Raw genomic sequence first — 19,793 nt, forward strand, 5'->3', positions numbered from 1 at the left:
CACTCTGCCTCAGCACGGCTGCTGCTGCTGCTCTGACTCCAGCTCCCTGGACTGCTTCTCTGGCCTCTCTGGCTCCAGTTGCTACCACTCTGCTCCCAAGGCAGGGCTGCTCTGCAGGCTGCTTCTGTGACTCTGCTCTGAGCTCTCATCTGCTTCCTGGGCTGCTTGTCTGGCCTTTTTGGGCTGCAGCTCCGCTCCCATCAGCTTAGCTTGGGGCCCTGCTCTCTCTCCTTAGCTCGGCCCCACTCCATCTGACTCAGACAAATTCAGCTCACACGGAGGACGGGACCCCCTGGCCTCCTGACTCCTTGATTAGCCTGCCCGCCCTGTCAATCAGGCTGGCCTGGAGCACTGGCCTCTCCACATTGTTCCTGGAGACTGTCAGTCTCAGGCTCCTGATTTCCCATCGACCACTCCCTTTTTAGTGCTGGGAGCTAGCAACCAAACACTCACACTGAATGTTAGTAAGGGGGCAACAGTCCCCTTACATTGACACTGCAGTGGACATATGCGTATGCCAGAGGTCGGCAACCTTTCAGCAGTGCTGTGCCGAGTCTTCATTTATTCACTCTAATTTAAGGTTTCACGTGCCAGTAATATATTTTAATGTTTTTAGAAGGTCTCTTTCTATAAGTCTATAATATATAACTAAACTATTGTTGTATGTAAAGTAAATAAGGTTTTTAAAATGTTTAAGAAGCTTCATTTAAAATTAAATTAAAATGCAGAGCCCCCCCAGACTGGTGGCCAGGACCCAGGCAGTGTGAGTGCCACTGAAAATCAGCTCGCGTGCCACCTTTGGCAACTGTGCCATAGGTTGCCTACCCCTGGCGTATGCAATACTTAGCCGTCCTTCCCCACTTGTCCATACATTTCACCTCTTGGAGTGCTGCACTGCACAGATGTGCTCCACGTCACATTCATATTCGTTGTACTTTTAGCCCCAAGACGAATCCCCTCTGTTTGTGCTCAACTGGTCTGTCCCTCTCATGACACTGGTGCTGTCTTGAGGTTAGAGCTGCGATTTTTGTGTGCTTTGCCCAGTGATTTCCATGGGAAAATCATTTAAAGTCAGTGTCTCTTAGTGTCCGCTTATCTTAGCTTTCTGTAGAACTGGACAAATTAATGTTGTGAGCGTTGATTTATGTTTGTAAAGCGTGTTGAACTCCTCATAGAAAAAGTGCCATGGAAGGGCAAACGCTGATGATGCAACCTATGGGCTTTTCAAATTGTCTGCCTTGATCTATTCCCCCTTAGTAATGGCCCCAAACCATCACAAATAGAAGCGGTAGTATTTTGGACCTGACTGTAGAATGTTGTTCTCTCTAAAATAAGGGCTCCTAGTTTCTCAGTTGCTTTGCTGCCTAAACTGAAATGCAGAAGCATCACAATGGCCAGAAGAAAAGAGTGAGGTTAGTGGAATAGGTGAGAGACCAGAGTTAATCATTACAAATGCCTTTTTCTTGGAGCAATAATAACCCATGATGGGTTATATATATAGTCTGTCTGTCTCTGTGTCTGGAGCTCTAGACATATGGCTTTACAATCAATTTTCCTTCCAAACACAGGACGTATTTATTTTTCCTGTCCTTCTCAGATCTTTGAGGGTAAATGGCAACAGTGCTTAGTTCCCATGGCAGTTCTGGTCTCCTCCAATTTCCCGCTAAGCTCTATAGTTCTCTGTCTCACTTATAGTCCAAAGAAAAGACATTTTTGCATGCTGTAGTATAATCTGTGAAATTCACTGTGAAGGCCAATTGCTTACAAAAAGGATTAGATGTTTATATAAGCAAGAAAATGGCATCTTCAGTGACACTAATTCTGTGATAAAAATGACAAGGCCTTTCAGTCCTCATACTTCAGGGCAGAAGCTGATCTGGCAGGTGGGGTCAGGAAGAATTTTCCCTCCATGGTTCAGTATTGTACAATGAGTGCATTGTGGAGGATATATGCCTTCCTGAGAAGCATCTAGGACTGGTCACTGTTGGACACAGGTTTCTGGGCTAGGTAGACCTTTTGTCTGTCCCCTTATGGCAAGGCCTGTGTGTCTAGTTTTCTCCCTGCAACTCAGCCAGTTCTCCTGAACGGTGAGATCTGAGAGCTGATCCAGTGGATTTTACACTGTGTTTCAGGTGCCTGTGCCCAGAGAAGTCTCCATCCCAATGAACCTCCGTTCTGATGCAGCCAATGGTCATGCAGGGATGCTCCTACACCCTCCCACGATGTCATGAGCGGCATACAGCAGACCAGTCACATCACAGCAGCACCACCCACTCACAGTCTCAGGTAAGAGTGCTAGGGCTTGTTAACTATCGCACTTTTTCTCTTTCTTTTTCTTTCAATTCAGAGTTTTGGTGACAGTTGCCAAACTTCTGTATTTATAGCAAAGTGGCACCTCCTACATTCCTGTTAGTGGTGGGGCTGTTATTTCCTCCGTCTCCCCCCTGCTCCCAGGTTCTACTTAGCGTATTCTACTCATATAGCACTTTCCAGATGCACGGTGCTTCACAAACAAGAGATGGGCTTGAGTGACAATGTGCAGTGTTGGGATCAGTTCTGCATTTCAAACCTCCACCACCAAAAATCATGTGTGCATATGTGTGTGTGGATGGGGCTGAGGGCGTCTCTATTGTCAGCTCTCATGATTTGATGGTGAGTCTCGTAATATTTGTTTTTCCCGAAGTCCCAGCTCCTGGATTCATGTGAGTCGGGGGTGGGGGGATGGAGTGGGGTGTTCAGCTATCATTTTAAAAAAAGGAAGTTTCTGCAGAGAAGAGGTGGAAAACGTGAGGGCTCAGAAACAAGAAGGCAAAGAAAATAATCCAACTGTTTTTTAAGTCTCATTATTTTAAGCTGATCTCATGATTCTTTGGGACCTGACTCCATGATTTTTGACCACTTGGGGCTGGCAATACTGGTGGGATTGCAGAACCTATCTCCCTTTGGCCCTTTTGGAAACCCCAGGCCTTTGGTTAGGAGCAGGCCTGTGCTATTCTTGGCTGGACAAGCTGGGGCCAGTAGCCATCCTGAGGGGGTTTCTGATCTGCATGGAATGTGTGTCCCTCAGATACTGTGTCAGTGGTCACTGGATGTGTGTTTGCCTTGCACTTCTTGTGCTGAACATAGCCAAGGCTGGCAGTTTGTCCTGCCTGCAAAAGGGGAATGAACCAGTTAACCCAAGACCCCAGCCAATGGCGGAGAAGGCACAGAAGTGCCTGCGTCGCTTGTCTGATCTGGAGGTTCAGCAGAGGCTCTTCAGGGCTCTTTCCCTTCCCCCCCTTCACTGCCCTTTCCATTCCCTCCCCCTCTGGCTGAAGAGTGCTGGACCAGCGCCCTGTGGCAACAGCAGTGCGGCTCTGAGTGAAGCAAGCCCCCTTTGGCCTCAGCACTCCTCTTCCACAGCAGAGGTTCTCAACCTTTTTCTTTCTGAGGCTCCCCCAACATGCTATTAAAAACTCCACGGCCCACCTGTGCCACAGTAACTGGCTTTCTGCGTATAAAAGCCAGGGCCAGCGTTAGGGGGTAGCAAGCAGGGCAATTGCCTGGGGCCCCCACGAAGCTACATTGGTCAGGCTTCAGCCCCAGCTGACAGGGCTCAGGGACCTGGGCTTCAGCCCCATGCAGTGGGGCTTCGGCTTTCTGCCCTGGGCACCAGCGAGTCTAATGCTGGCCCTGCTTGGAAGGCCCCCTGAAACCTGCCTGAGGCCCCCTACGGGGCCCTGGACCCCTGGTTGAGAACTACTGTTCTACAGCACATCCAGGTTTTTGCTGGCTCCAAGGAGTTTGAGATGGTTGAGTCTGGGGCTGGATCCCAACACCGTGTTGCCATTGCACTGGCTGCCCCAGCATGGAGATCTGCAGCTCAGGGGAGAGAAGCTGGGGGAAGTGTGAGAAACCGGCATCTGTCTGTCTGAGCCAGTTCCCAGGCTAGAAGCGGGACTCACAGATGAGCCCGTGACTTTTCCCTGCTGGTTCTGAGTCAGTGTTTATGGGGAGGGGGTGGCTGTTATGTAGCTATTACCAGGAGCGTGTGAGGGGTTTAATAAACGACCCAGCAGATTCAACAAGGAGCAGAAGGTTGGAGGGAGAGCAGAGTGAGCGGAGCAGCAACTTCCACTGCCTCCTGTCTGCCATGAACATGCTGAGGAGCTATCCGTGGGTGGAGCTGGCTCTCCTTGGGGATACAGGAACGGAAGAGGGAATAAGCAGGGGAACAGACAGATGCAAGGGCAGTCTTAGGGACACTTGCAGCAATCAGCAGCTGCACTGGAGAGAGGCTGTATGAGGGGCACTCATTGCTCTGGGCTCCTAATCACCTACCCAAAGCCTCTCCTGACTTGTGTGCTGCACAGGGCTAGAGTATTTAACCCCACATGCAGGCAGAGTGCCAGGCCACTGGCTTGCTCTGCTTGCAGGGCAGCGATCTTAATAGCAGCTCTGCCTTCCACCCTCAAATACCATGCACTGTCTGCCTCCTCCCTGGGATGGGCCTTACTCTGGGTTACTGGTGTCGCTATTGTCTTGGCTTCAGAGTCCAGGGATCCCACTGGGTTGGTGAAAACTGAAGAGCATGTTGGTGTGAGAGCTCCTTGATTGCAAAGGGCAGCCCAGCCCAGAGGGAGGGAGGAGGAGACGAATGGGTAGAGATGGCAGGCGTGCAGAGAGAGAGAGAATGAGAGAGACCGATGGGAAGAGGGAGAGATACAGGGAGCTTTTTCATAGTGTTCCTGTAGGTGGAACTGAGCATGGAAACAATGCCGAGCTGCAGAAACTCCAGAGAACTCTGTGGGAGATGGACGGGGACAAAATCCTTCTGGCAAAAACAAGATGTTTTCCTTGGGTGTGGAGGGGTGTGAGCTAAGCCCAGGAATGTTGATGTTGACATGGGGGGGAGTCTGGGCCAGGGAGCCCCAGCTGCGAAGGTGGGGAGCGCTGAATCTGCAGAGGGGCTTCCCCTTCTCACCACTTCTGTCCCTAAGGCAGGCCCTGGCCATCACTGTGATGCACAGCTTTGCTGGGGCCCACCCAGGTGAGCTCATGGCTTGTCCAGGCGGTGTGGGCCAGGGCAGACGCTTCCCCACTGAGGCTCTGGGCAGTGTGTCTGGTAGCCATAGGGAACCCCTGTGGCTCTTTCAGTGTAGTCTTCCTCCCTCCTTCTCGTATAATGGAGTTTGAGGCGTTTCTGTTTACACCCCCCATTCCACCCCACACACCTTGTCCTCCCCCACTATAATTGGACTCAGAGGGAGCCCCCAGGTGCTCCCTGAGTCTGTCTAGGGGACTAAAGGCTTGCATTCACTATTCCTTCAGGAATCTGCCCATTGGCGAATAAACGCTGAGATCCCAGCACTCCATTTCCAGTAACCGGAGGACCTGGGGGCTGCTGCACCATTGCCTTTGCTATTACCCCGGGGGCCCGGCCCTGTTCAGCGTCACCTTTGCTAGTACCCGAGGTGGCCCTGCCCAGCACTGTGTTCTCTCATATGTGCAGTGACTTCTTTGAACGTGGCTAGCTGGTACCTTCTCCCCCATCAGTGCCTTTCACACACGCGTGTGCACAGGGTGACTCCTGCTGACACCCTGCCCTCCCTCACACACAGACAGCTGCCGTGGCACCCGGAGGGGTTAAGGCAGGTTGGAGGGAGCTGGAATTCCACCCGGACAAAGCTGTGATTCACTGGCAGAGAGGCTGCTGCTGCCGCCTCCCTCCGGATTCCTAGGGGGTCAGTAAACAGGGCAGCAGCTCCTCTCAGCCCTCCCATCCTGCTCCTCGTCTGCCCTCTGGTCCCTTCCACTCTGCCGCTCTTCCCTGTGGTGCTGTTTGCCTTTCTCCTGCTGTGGTCTGCCTGGTGCTGGCTGATGGCATTGGGAAGAGAGGGGGACAATGTTCTCTCCTGTGCAGCTGCTGAGCAGCCACACCATGGATCCCTGGCTCTGCACAGGTAGGGGAAGCCCTCCACAGCCTGAGCGTGTGTGTGCCTGCACACACATCTAAAAATAAAGCTGTTCAGATGCATCTGACTTCTGGAGGGAGAAGGATCCAACCAGCCTGCCACCTCGGCAGCTGCAGCCAGTGGAGCTGGTGCTCGATGCGGAAGCGCTGCTTTTCCCCGCTCAGCTGCAGGGGTTTTGTTCTGGGGGAGCAGGTGTTGCACATCTGAGCAGTGCATGGCTGCTTTCAGTCTCGCTCATCTATAGGACATAGTCGGTGAGTGGCAGGCATCGTGGACTTTTAACCTTTTCCTAAACTAGGCTGGAGAGGATCACGCTTCTCGTGGGGTTATATCCACGCACTTCCGTTTACCCCCAGATGGAGAAAGGCCATTGGCCCTGATCCCTGTGCAATCTCCCTGGGGACAGAGGAGGTGGCTATGACCACGCGGGGCTAACCTACTTTGGCAGTGTGAGTATTTGCACGAGAAATGTATTGACTTTCAGTATACAGGCAGCAGCGTTAGTGTGAATGATTTATGATATTCATGCCTAGGATTCCTTTGTACTCTGTGCTTGATGATTTTTGGGATGTTCTCTGGAATGACAGGGCAGATCAGGGGCAGAAAATTAAACGTGCTTTGGGTGAAACATAAAACATAAAAACACGCTTCTGCCCCCACTGTGATCATTAAATACCTCCCAGTTCTTTTCTGGGGAGTAGAGGGGTAATAGCCCTAGTGACCTGGCAAAACCCCCTTTGGATAGATTATAAAGCCAGAAGGGACCATTGTAATCATGACCTCCTGTGTCACTGCCCTGAAGTAATTTCTTTTCTGTTCTGCCTGCTCCCATCTTTCCTTCTGTGCCATTAACATATGGTCCCCTCCTCGCTCAAAACTGTTACAGGGTAGCTACCTTCTTTCAAACAACTGCCACTCCCCTCAGAGATGGCTGCACTCCAGTTGAGTAAAGTGATTCCTGTACAGATCCATAGGAAAGCAATATGGGTTGAAGGGTGCTAATGCATGTTAATTGTTATCACTTCTGAGCCCTGCCAACAAATTAGAACTGGAGGGAAATGTTGTGATTTTTCAAGCAAAACACAGCAACTTCCCACCTGTGAAAACGGAAAATGTTTGTGTGTTTTGACAACAGGCAGCAATCTGCCATTGTGGTCACACACCAGCCCTCCATCCAGGCACCCCAAACACACAGTGGTGTGAGTGTTTGTGTTCGTGTTGCACTTTTAGATCATGCCTCCCTCCGATTGTTTGTTGGTGTGTCTGGCAATTGGGACAGTCTTCGCTGTTGTCATGGGAGGGAGCTCAGTCTAGTGATCAGAACTCTGGAGTGGGAGCCAGGAGACTAGGTTTGTCTCATAACTCTGCAACTGCCTCACTGTGCGAGTCATTTCCCTGTGCAGTGCCCCACTTTCCCCCTGTCTGTGTCAATAATGCTTCCCTTCCTCCTCAGGGGTTGAGGCTACATTCCTCATTGTAAAGTGCTTTGAGATCCTCGGATTTAGAGCACTCTGAATGCAAAGATGAATAGTGTGATCTCCTTTCTTCAAGTGACTGGAGTGTATGTCTCTGGCATTCTGAGTGTCTCCCTGATTTTCACACGCATACGCTCTCTTCCTTCTGGGGTGGGTGCAGAGAAGCTGCAGAGGCTCTGGAAGTTGGGCTCCTGGACCACCAGAGAATGTTCTCACCTGCAATCTTCTACAGGTGAAGCAGGTGGGAGCTTATAGTCTGTCTTTTGTGGTGGCTCAGGCTGCACAACCAGGGCCATTAATATTGTAACAAATCTGTGGTTACCTACACCTTCCCGGTTGTCACTGTGCTGCACACTGCAGCCGCTCAGAACTTAATGGCAGCAGCAGGACTAGAACTTGAAGCCTGTGCTTTTTTGGTGCTCCAAAAGCACAAACTCTAGCCACTTAAGCTGAAGGAGAATCTCCATGTGGAGTGGTGTGGAGTCTGCCACACAGCTGAGCAATTTTGACTCAATCTAACAGTGGGAAGTGGTCACACACACACACGCTCGCTCACTCAGTCACTCTAGTTGATACCAGACTAGAAAAACCTGGGAGTACAAGAATAAAAACCCTTCATCCCCTTGCAGTGTTGTAAATGCTGATCACTTTATAATCTGTTACACTGATAGAACATTCTTCAAGTGTTTTAAATCCTTAACAAGCGACAAAGAGTCCTGTGGCACTTTATAGACTAACAGACGTATTGGAGCATAAGCTTTCGTGGGTGAATACCCACTTTGTCAGAATACCCATGCGTCTGACGAATACCCATGTGTCTGATGAAGTGGGTATTCACCCACGAAAGCTCATGCTCCAATACTTCTGTTAGTCTATAAGGTGCCACAGGACTCTTTGTCGCTTTTTATAGATCCAGACTAACATGGCTACCCCTCTGATACTTAAATCCTTAACAAAATCTCAAGATCTTTTGTGATGCAGGCTGGCATTTCAATCCCTTTGTACAGATGGCGAAGCTGTTACATAAATGTTAAGGGTTGTGCCCAAGAACACACAGTGAGTCAGTGGCAGAGGTGAGAGCAGCAGTCAGACGTGCTCTAGCCACTAGACATCCTGTGTCTGGATACAGTGTGTCAGGTGTTTGTGTTTCCCCCTAGGTTAAAGCAGCGGAAGATGGTGAAGGAGCGCCCTGTGTAACCCAGCAGGCTCCCGACAGTGCCCTCAGGCCCCAGACACCTCTGGAGATGAATCTTTGCTGGAATGAAATAAAAAAGAAATCGCAGAGCCTTCGGTAGGACTCCCCACGTGGAGTGAACTTGCTCGTCTTTGCCCTGGGATTGCCTGCTGGAGATGTTCGGCACAAGCCTTTAGATCTTGTTCAGTTCATTTGCCACCCAAGTTCACTGTGACCTCGGAGCAGTTTCCCCTCTCAGCCTCTAAAGCAGAGACAAATCTAGGAATCACTGACTCTTTTTTCCTCTGCTTGAAATGTATTTTCTTTTCATTTGCCCTTCCTTGTGCTCCCACTCCTTCTTTCCCTTTATCTCCTCCTGTCCCTTTATCTCTTTTCCCCCTCCATTCCTGCTTTCTCTCTGCTCCTCTCTCCAGTCCTCACGCAGGTGTGTGTGTGTGTGTGTGTGTGTGTTCTTACTGCCCAAGATAAGGTCTCAGGAACCCATTCCCTTCACATCACCTTCCTCTGTGGCCTGCCCCTTCCTTTTAGGAGCATGTGCCTTTCTGCAGCCTTCTGTAGTTGCAGATCCACAGCCAGCATCACTGAGAGTTCAGTTGGGGCATATTAATTTTGCTTTGCCTTAACACACACATCCTGGAAATGGTCCAGGTGGCTACAGCGTATAGCCAAGTCCCTGCCAATATGGGCATAGCTGGAGTTCAGGCCGTGTGTACACACAAGTCCAGGCGGGTTGTTCTGCTCTCCCCCACCATGCACTTGGAGATCAGAAACAGCTGAAGGGCATCCTCTCACCCGCCCCTGTTAACACCAGCAAGGACTTCTAATGCTGAGCCCCTGGAAATCTCCCATGGAAGGGATCCTCTGCTGCATGCGAGGCCAGGGCAGCATGCTCACCTGGGACTGGCTGAGGGAGCACCTCCCTCCTGACACCAGTGCAGGATATAGCCATTCGTCAGTCACTGGGCAGGGGAAGTTTTCTCTTAGCCTGGCTGCCTCTCCTCAGGGCAGAAGGCACACACTGTGTGAGACTGGGCTGGTGCCCTCTGAACCGTAGGCTGCAGGGGCCCACTGCACCATCCACTCTTCCCTTTGTGAAAAGGGGCGAATTCCCATCAGGCCTCATCCTTGTGTCTGTTCTCTATGACTGTTGTGTTCCCATCCCTCCGGTGCAGGGCTCGTCTGGAGGCCTTTTCAGACCACAGCGGGAAGCTGCAGCTCCCACTCCAGGAGATCATAGACTGGCTGGGTCAGAAGGATGAAGAGCTGTCCGCACAGCTGCCACTCCGGGGAGACGTGCTCTTGGTGCAGCAGGAAAAAGAGACGCATGCGGTATGTTTCCAGATATGCACTCCCTAGAGCCCTGCCCTTGCTCACCAGCTAGGATGAGCTCCCGCCCCAGGTTCCTTGGCATGGAACTTGGATACCTGACCTGGCCTCTCTGCCCACAGCTGTATTTGCAGGTCCCCCTATGACTCATGTTTGGGGCCAGTACACTGGCTGTCACTTGCACCTTTCCCCTTCCCTTATGAGGCGGAGCCAACGTTCTCCTGAAAAGCTCCAGCCTGTAATTTCCCCAATGAATAACAGATAGAATCAGTCCAGTTTAGAAAGTGAAGAGGCATTTAGTGTAAATTACAGAAAGTAAATCTGCGTTACAGATTTAGAGTTAACGCTACAAAGAGATCACAGAACTGGATACTGAGCCTCAGTCACTGACAATTGCTTATCACCTGTTTCCCAACTGGTTGCAATAGCCGAGCTCTCAAACAAACTGATGCTGTTCTTTGGTCACACTTGTGTCCTCCCCTCTGCATTTAGGAGAATCATAGGACTGGAAGGGACATCAAGAGGTCATCTAGTCCCGTCCCCTGCACCCGTGACAGGACTAAATTTTTAAAATACTTACAAAGGACAGTTTCCTCCTCCCTGGACCCACAATGCAAACTGACCATGGTCAGAATGCCTCCCCTTTAATAACTCATGGCCCAGAACACCCAGTAGTCGCCTATTTCGGAGACATTGTTGATCTACAGATCTCACCAAATCTCTCTCCTCCTTCCATGTGTTGGGATCTTCCTTGAATCCCAGGGCTGTTTATCCATTAACTTTCCTTTGTATGCTAAAGATGTGCATGTACCGTCTTCTCAGACAGAGCTGCTTTAACATGTCAGTTATGTGCTCTGTGCCGGTAGTTCCCTTGTGTGCTGGAATGAGTAATTCACTGAACAGTTCTTGGTTGAGGAAGGAGCTTTTCAATTCTCTAACTCAGCCTTTTTTTGGTCATGCTGTGCCTCCCCACTGCAGGCTTTCATGGAAGAGGTGAAGTCTCGGGGCCCATATATTTATTCTGTCCTGGAGTCGGCGCAGGCCTTCCTTTCCCAGCACCCATTCGAGGAATTAGAGGAACCAAATTCTGAAAGTAAAGGTATGTGGAGCCTCCCACTCCTTGTCCTTGTCCTCATGTCAGCATGGCCTAGCTCTCAGACCTTGCATACTGTCGTTCTGAGAGAAGAGAGGAGCGGGGCAGGGTGCAGCATGGCATTGTGTACCGCAGTGCAGCATGAATGAACTAAACGGGCAGTACAATAGCACAGTGTTACCTGGCACTGGCACTCCATATGTCACCATAGGTTTGCCTGCACTGCCATCAGAGGGGTGATCGCAGCACCTGTAGACATATTTGCTTTGATCTAGCAAGCTTGGGTAGCAACAGCAGCAAAACTACATCAGCACGAACTTTGGCGTAGGCTCTATGAGCCTGCCTGGGACCCTAGGTAATTACTGGGGTGGCTAGCCTGCGCTGAAGCCCATCACTGCTATGGGTACTGAAGCTAGCTCGAATAAAGCTAGCTTGGGTATGTCTGCATGTGCTGCCATCACATCTCCGATGGCAGCGTAGACATGTCCTATGTCATGCTGCTTTGTGGTGGGACGAGGCACAGCATGCATGGGGTGTGATGAAGCACAGTGTGTGGCACATGCTGGGAATGGCATAGTGTGTGGCACGTCCTAGAGCAGGGGTGGACAAACTAAGGCCCAGAGGCCGAATCCGGCCCTTCAGATGTTTTAATCCAGCCCTCGAGCTCCTGCTGGGGAGTGGGGTCCGCGGCTTGCCCTGCTCCACATGTGCTGTGGCTCTGTGTGGCTCCTGGAAGCAGCAGCATGTCTCCCCTCCGGCTTCTATGCGTGGGACAGCCAGGGCATGCTGCCCCCGCCCCAAGCACTGGCCTCGCAGCTTCCATTGGCTGGCAACCATAGCCAATGGGAGCTGCAGGGGCAGTGCCTGCAGATGGGGCAGCGCACAGAGCCACCTGGCTGCGCCTCCACGTAGGAGTCGGAGGGGGGACATTCTGCTGCTTCTGGGAACTGCTTGAGATAAGCACCACCCAGAGCCTGCACCCCAACCCCTTCCAGTGCCCCAACCCCCTGCTCCAGCCCTGATCCCCCTCCTGCCCTCTGAACCCCTTGGTCCCACCCTCCTGCACCCCAGAACCCTCACCCTGCCCCCCACCCACACCCCTGCCCCAGCCTGGAGCCCCCTCCCGCACCCTGAACTCATTTCTGGCCCCACCCCAGAGCCAGCACCCTCACCCCCTCCTGCACCCCAACCCCCAATTTCGTGAGCATTCATGGCCCGCCATACAATTTCCATACTCAAATGTGGCCCTTGGGCCAAAAAGTTGGCCAATCTCTGTCCTAGAGAGATGCAACGTGGTACATGAGGGCATCGAACAGTGATTTAATTAGCATGCCTGTTAGGCAAGCTCCTTGGAAAACAGCTTAGTCTCATGGGCTAAAGCTATCACTTGTGAGTGCAGGCTGTGATCGGATTTTTTTTTTTTTTATTGTGTGCACTTTTATTTGAACTGGTCTTAAGTCAGTGTACAGGTAGCCCCTCCCCTCACTCACATACTGGCACCACTTCTCATTGGATGCTCAAGGGGCACTGTAAAGCCTTCATTCACATCTATAATTGGGGAACAGCCCATTTGCTTGACAAAAACCAAAGACAGGATCAAGTGTGTTTTGTTTTAAGGCGGTAGGCAGGAAGCTTTTGACTGGCAGCAGGAGAGGCTGGGACACAGGCAATTCAGAGCTGTAATGCTGAAAGAGGAACAAATCTGAAGATGGAAGGCAACCTGATTGAAAGTGATCTGAATGATAGATTTCATGATTCTAAGGAAAGCCAGGAGTGAAAGCACCAGAGTAAGGACAATGGCTTTCAAAAAAGCAGACTTTAACAAACTCAGCGACCTGGTAGGTAAAGTCCCATGGGAAGAAAACCTAAGGGATAAAGAAATTCAGGAGCGCTGCCTGACAGTTTCTTAAGGAGATAATATTAAAAGCACAACTGCAAACAATCCTGATAGGAAGAAAAGATAGGAAGAATAGTAAGAGGGTAATATGGCTCCATCAGAAGCTTTTTAATGACCTGAGCATCAAAAAGAATCCTACAAAAAGTGGAAACAAAGACAAATTGTAAGGATGAATACAAAAGAGTAGCACAAGTGTATAGGGACAAAATCCGCAAGGCTAAGGCATAAAACGAGTTCTTCTTCGAGTGCTTGCTCATATCCATTCCATGTAGGTGTGCACGCGCCACGTGCACGTTCGTCGGAGACTTTTACCCTAGCAACTCAGTGGGTCGGCTGGGTGCCCCCTGGAGTGGCGCCACTATGGCCGCGGATATATACCCCAGCCGACCCACCCACTCCTCAGTTCCTTCTTACCGCCCGTGTCGGTCGTTGGAACTGTGGAGTGCAGCGTAGCTGACCTCCACCTCCCTAGCATTCTCTTATAGTTCTTATTCTTATTGTGTATAAAGTTCTCAAATTTATTAAATTAGATAAGGTAGTTAGCTTTTAGTTGTTTAGTTACAGTTTAGTGAGTTAGTCGGGTTCTGGGCTTAGGCCCTCCCCGCACCGGGGCCGGAGCTCATGCCCAGCTCCCCGGGATTCAAGCCGTGCTCGGCTTGCCATCGCCCGATGCCGACAGGGGATCCACATTCCTCCTGCTTGAAGTGCCTCGGGGAGTCGCACTTAACGACTAAGTGCTCGATTTGTAAGTCGTTCAAGCCTCGTACAAAGAAAGAGAGGGACATTAGACTTAAACAACTCCTCATGGAGGCGGCTCTAACCCCTCCGTCCTCGGCACCGAGCGCTCCCCCTTCGGAACCGAAGAGCGCCTCTTCGGCACCGGGCTGCACCGGTGCGTCAACTACTCCTCGGCACCAGACGCCTGCTTCCAAGTCAGGCCACAGCCGCTCGCTCTCGCCTCAAGCGAGAAAGTCTAAGACCCCTGCCGACCCGGCACCGCCCGTGGTGCGGCACGAGGGCACGGCTCCACCGCACCGGCCGGTGCCTGCAGCCACGGCAGTGTCTGCTGAGCCGTTGCCGTCGACTCCGGTCCGCCAAGGGCCGTCGAGTCCGGCACCTATCTTCCCGGCACCTGCCGCGGTGGAGTTGATCGTCCCATCCACGCCAGAGGTCTGTGAAGTGGCGAGGGACTTAATCGCGATCTCGGATGCGGCACCGCCGCCACCCCCGGCACCGCCGGTACGAGTAATCCGATCGATTGGGAAGCCGGCCCTGATCTATCCACCTTCAGTCAGTGCCCCCGACCGGCACCGCTCCTGATCACGGTCTCGTCGGTGTTCCAGATCTCAGCGCCGTTCGCAGTCCCGGCACCGCTCCTTGGCAAGACGCCGGTCGGACTCCCGGCACCGTTCCCGTTCCCCGTCGTATTACTCTCGGCACCGTTCGAGGTCCCGGCACCACTCCACTCGGAGCCGCTCTCGACGCCGAAGCTCTCGGTCGCGGTCGACCTCCCGGCACCGTCCCGGTCGCAGGTCCCGGACCCATTCGCGGCACCGAAGTACCTCACGGCACCGCTCCCCGGTGCGGAAGAGCACCAGGTCGGTGGGAACGTCTGCCCACGGCCTATCTGCTCCACCATGGCCTTCTCGGCACCCCTCGGCTTCGTCCCGGGCGGGTAGCCTCTACTCCCAAGACCGGGAAGCAGATGTGCCAGAGGGTTTATTCCAGGACTCCCACTCTGAATCGCAAGGAGTTCAGCAGTGGCCCTTTTGGACACCTTGGGCTTATCACCAGGCCCAAGGTGCTCCCATAGTTCCATCACAGATGGTCCCTACCGAACGTCGGGCCCCAGAGGCAACAGTGAGTCGCCCTCTGCCAGCTGGTACGGATGCTCAGCCGCCTCCTACCACCACCTCACCTGAACATCTGGAGCAGGAGCCCCAACAGGAGGAGCTCATCCAGGATGTCCTCCGACCCGGTGGTTCATCTTCTTCCTCACCGGATGAGGCGGTGGCGGGCACGTCGTCCACGAGCCCACCCCCAGTGGACCTTGCTGCGCATCAAGACCTCCTCAGACGAGTGGCACTCAACATTAATCTCCAGGTAGAGGAGGTCACAGAGATTGAGGACCCGGTCTGCAGCATTCTGTCGGCAGACGCGCCCACCAGGGTGGCTCTGCCCTTTATCAATACCATGCAGGCAAAGACGGATACGTTGTGGCAAACGCCAGCTTCTATTCCGCCGATGGCGAAGGGAGTCGAGCGGAAATACATGGTGCCATCCCACGGGTATGAGTACCTTTATATGCATCCGCTTCCTTCTTCGCTGGTAGTTCAGTCGGTTAACGACAGGGAGCGTCATGGTCAGCCGGCCCCCGCCCCAAAATCTAAAGAGGCTAGACGTATGGACCTCCTGGGCCGAAAGGTCTACTCAGCGGGCGCTCTCCAGCTGCGCGTAGCGAATCAGCATGCCCTGCTGAGTCGTTACGACTTCAACACCTGGGCGGAAATGGACAAGTTTCAGGACTTGCTTCCCCCGGATTCCCGCCAGGAGTATAAAGCCTTCCTGACAGAAGGTAAAAAGGTGGCAAGGACCTCCTTGCAGGCCTCCCTTGACGCGGCGGATTCCGCGGCCAGGACTATAGCGACCGGCGTCACCATGCGGCGCATCGCCTGGCTTCAGGCCTCCATCCTTCCACCCGAGCTTCAATATACTTTGCAGGACTTGCCCTTCGAGGGGAATGCCTTGTTCTTGGAGAAGACTGATTCTAGACTCCAGAACTTAAAGGATAACAGAGTCACTATGCGCAACCTGGGTATGCACACTCCCGTAACCCAGCGACGCACCTATCGCCCTCAGCATTTCCGTCCCGTACTTTGTGCCCCGCCGGGGTCAGGATTTTAATAGACGCCGAGGGCGCGGAGGCTGTAGGCGATATTCGGGCCCTCAGTCCGGCCAGAATCGCGGCTCCTCTAAGCCGCAGTTGGACCCGAAGTCGTCCTTTTGAAGGCGCGCCCAGGGGCAGCATACCTTTTCCTGTCTCGGATCCTTCCCCCCCATTCTCCAACCGCCTCTCTCATTTTTTCCCGGCGTGGTCCCTCTTGACCTCAGATGTCTGGGTTCTACGCAGTGTGAAGCACGGATACCACCTCCAGTTTGCTTCAACCCCGCCTTTCCGCCCTCCCTCCCAGTCCCTCTTCAGGGACCCCTTTCACGAGCACCTCCTCTTACAGGAGGTCCGAACGCTCCTCAATATCGGAGCGATAGAGGAGGTTCCACAGAACGACTGGGGCAAAGGCTTTTACTCCCGCTACTTTCTGATTCCAAAGTCAAAAGGGGGTCTCAGGCCGATCCTCGACCTACGCAGCCTCAACAAATTTCTAGTAAAGTTAAAGTTCCGCATGGTCTCCCTAGGGACCATTATCCCTTCCTTGGATCCCGGGGACTGGTATGCTGCCCTCGACATGAAAGACGCTTACTTTCATATAGCCATCTTTCCTCCACACAGACGATACCTCCGCTTCGTGGCGGGCCATCGCCATTTCCAGTTTGCGGTCCTTCCCTTTGGCCTTTCCACAGCACCTCAAGTATTCACGAAGTGCATGGCGGTGGTGGCCACCCACCTCCGTCGCCAAGGGCTCCACGTGTTCCCCTACCTGGACGATTGGCTCCTCAAGGGAGCCTCTCGGGAACAGATCGCGGAGCATGTGCGAGTGGCATCGGACCTGTTCATGAGCCTCGGCCTGCTGCTCAATACGGACAAATCCACCCTGGTTCCTACACAGAGGCTGGACTTCATAGGAGCAACCTTGGACTCCACTCTGCCAAGGTTCCTGGCGTTGACATCCGTTGTCCGCAGCCTTCAGGCCTTCCCTACGACCTCGGTCTACACCTGCCTCACTCTGCTAGGACACATGGCGGCGTGTACATTCGTCACCAAGTACGCCAGGCTTCAGCTCCGCCTGTTTCAAACGTGGTTACGTTCGGTGTACCGTCCGGCCAGAGACTCGATGGACACCCTGGTCACCGTTCCATTGAGTGCGCTTCGTTCCCTCGACTGGTGGCTGAACCCCTCCACGGTCTGTGCGGGGCTGCCCTTTCACCCGCCCCAACCGACGCTGTCCTTGACGACGGACGCGTCTTCTCTCGGCTGGGGGGCCCACCTAGGCCATCTGCGCACCCAGGGCCTGTGGTCACCAGAGGAGCTCTCCCTCCACATAAACGTGCGGGAGCTCAGAGCGGTTCGCCTAGCCTGCCAGGCGTTCCGCAGGCCTCTGTCCGGCCGTTGTGTCTCCGTCCTTACGGACAACGCAACGGCCATGTACTACATAAACAAGCAGGGGGGGACTCGCTCCTCCCCTCTTTGCACAGAGGCCATCCAGTTGTGGGAATTTTGCATGACTCATACGATCGACCTGGTGGCATCCTTTCTCCCGGGAGTTCGGAACACTCTCGCGTATCGGTTGAGCAGATCCTTCCTGTGCCACGAGTGGTCCATAAGATCGGACATTATCCACTCGATCTTCCGCAGGTGGGGCTTTCCCCGGCTGGACCTCTTTGCGACTCGTGTGAACAGGAAGTGCCAAGCATTCTGCTCGTTCCGGGGCCACTCGCCGGGGTCAATCTCGGACGCGTTCCTCATCCAGTGGACGCACCACCTGCTTTACGCGTTCCCCCCTTTCCCTCTGGTCCACAGGGTTTTGTTGAAGCTCCGGCAGGACAGGGCTCATCTGATCCTGATTGCCCCAGCATGGCCCAGGCAACCGTGGTACTCCACGTTGCTCAACCTCTCGGTATCCCCGCCGATCACCCTCCCCCTATGCCCAGACCTTATAACACAGGAGGACGGAACTCTTCGCCACCTGGACCTCACGGCTCTCCACCTCACGGCGTGGCTGCTGCGTGGCTAGACGCCTCTGAACTACGCTGCTCCGCCCCGTGCAGCACGTCTTGCTCAGCAGCAGGAAACCTTCCACTCGGTCCACGTACTTGGCCAAGTGGAAGCGCTTCTCGTTATGGTGTGAGTCACGAACTTTGGTACCCACTGAGGTTCCCGTTCCAGTCATTTTGGACTACCTGTGGTACCTTAAGCAACAAGGCCTTGCTATTTCTTCCCTGAAAGTGCACTTAGCGGCCATATCCGCCTTCCACCCTGGCGAATGTGGACACTCGGTGTTCTCTCACCCGGTGGTCATTAGATTCCGCAGGGGGCTGGAACGCCTCTACCCTCAGGTCCGTCGCCCCGCCCCGACCTGGGACCTCAGTCTGGTACTTAACAGGCTCATGGGCCCGCCCTTTGAGCCACTGGCAACCTGTTCTCTTCTCTACCTTTCGTGGAAGACGGTTTTTCTGGTTGCCATTACTTCGGCCCGCAGGGTCTCCGAGCTACGGGCCCTGACTGTAGACCCTCCTTACACGGTCTTTCATAAAGACAAAGTACAGCTAAGGCCGCATCCCGCGTTTCTGCCTAAGGTGGTTTCGGCCTTTCATACCAATCAGGACATCTTCCTCCTGGTCTTCTGCCCAAAGCCTCACTCATCTCCCCGGGAGCAACGCTTACATTCCCTAGATGTCCGCAGGGCACTTGCCTTCTACATCGATCGCACAAGGCCCTTTCGTAAGTCCCCTCAGCTTTTTGTGGCAGTAGCGGATCGTATGAAAGGTCTCCCTATCTCCACTCAGAGGATTTCCTCGTGGCTGACGACATGCATCCGCACGTGCTATGACTTGGCCCATGTTCCGGCAGGCCACCTCACTGCCCATTCCACGAGAGCTCAGGCTTCCTCGGCCACCTTCCTGGCGCACGTGCCGATCCAGGAGATCTGCAGAGCAGCAACCTGGTCCTCGGTACACACGTTTACCTCGCACTACGCTTTGATGCAGCAGTCTAGAGACGATGCCGCCTTCGGCTCGGCAGTTTTGCACTCGGCCACGTCTCACTCCGACCCCACCGCCTAGGTAAGGCTTGGGAATCACCTACATGGAATGGATATGAGCAAGCACTCGAAGAAGAAAAGACGGTTACTCACTGTTGTAACTGTTGTTCTTCGAGATGTGTTGCTCATATCCATTCCACACCCACCCTCCTTCCCCACTGTCGGAGTAGCCGGCAAGAAGGAACTGAGGAGTGGGTGGGTCGGCTGGGGTATATATCCGCGGCCATAGTGGCGTCACTCCAGGGGGCGCCCAGCCGACCCACTGAGTTGCTAGGGTAAAAGTCTCCGACGAACGTGCATGCGGCGCGCGCACACCTACATGGAATGGATATGAGCAACACATCTCGAAGAACAACAGTTACAACGGTGAGTAACCGTCTTTTACATCTAGGAAGGGACATAAAAGACAGCAAGAACAGGTTCTTTAAATACAGTAGTAGCAGGAGAAAGATGAAAGAAAGTGGTGGTCCTCTACTTATTAGGGAAGGAGAGCTAGTAACTCATATCAAGGAGGATGAGGTGTTTAATGCCTATTTTGCTTCAATCCTCACTGAAAAGGTTAATGGTGACAAGATAGTCAAGACAACTAATATTAACAAGGAGAAAAGAACACAACCCAAAATGGGGAAAGAACAGATTATAGAATATTTAGATAAATTAGATGTATTCAAGTCTCCAGGGCCTGATGAAATTCATCTTAGGGTGCTGAAGCAATCTCAGAACTGTTAGCAATTATCATGGAGAATTCATGGAGGACAGGAGGGGTCCCAGAGGACTGGAGAAGGGCAAACCTATCTTTAAAAAGAGGAACAAAGAGGACCTGGTGAATTACAGACCAGTCAGCCTAACTTTGATAGGAGGAAAAGATACTGGAACAAATTATTAAACAATCAAATTGTAAGTACCTAGAATATGAT

The 19,793-nt window shown here is 53.0% G+C and overlaps 1 protein-coding gene across 5 annotated transcripts in view; it reads left to right on the forward strand.

Annotated features, from left to right (window-relative positions):
- DRP2 (dystrophin related protein 2) overlaps nt 1–19,793 on the forward strand; it is a 59,596-nt gene that overhangs the window by 18,122 nt on the left and 21,681 nt on the right. For 4 of the 5 annotated variants that reach the window (XM_045030871.1, XM_045030873.1, XM_045030874.1 and 1 more), the window contains exons 2-5: nt 2,133–2,286; nt 8,587–8,720; nt 9,797–9,953; nt 10,929–11,049. In XM_045030871.1, coding sequence (XP_044886806.1) covers nt 2,179–2,286; nt 8,587–8,720; nt 9,797–9,953; nt 10,929–11,049 — 520 coding nt within the window. In that variant the 5' untranslated portion in view covers nt 2,133–2,178. Of the gene's footprint in view, nt 1–2,132; nt 2,287–6,310; nt 6,404–8,586; nt 8,721–9,796; nt 9,954–10,928; nt 11,050–19,793 lie in introns of those variants that run through there. The other variant, XM_045030875.1, reaches the window with a different exon arrangement.

This window comes from Mauremys mutica, chromosome 9, assembly GCF_020497125.1.
Source record: "Mauremys mutica isolate MM-2020 ecotype Southern chromosome 9, ASM2049712v1, whole genome shotgun sequence".
NCBI lineage: Eukaryota > Metazoa > Chordata > Testudines > Geoemydidae > Mauremys > Mauremys mutica.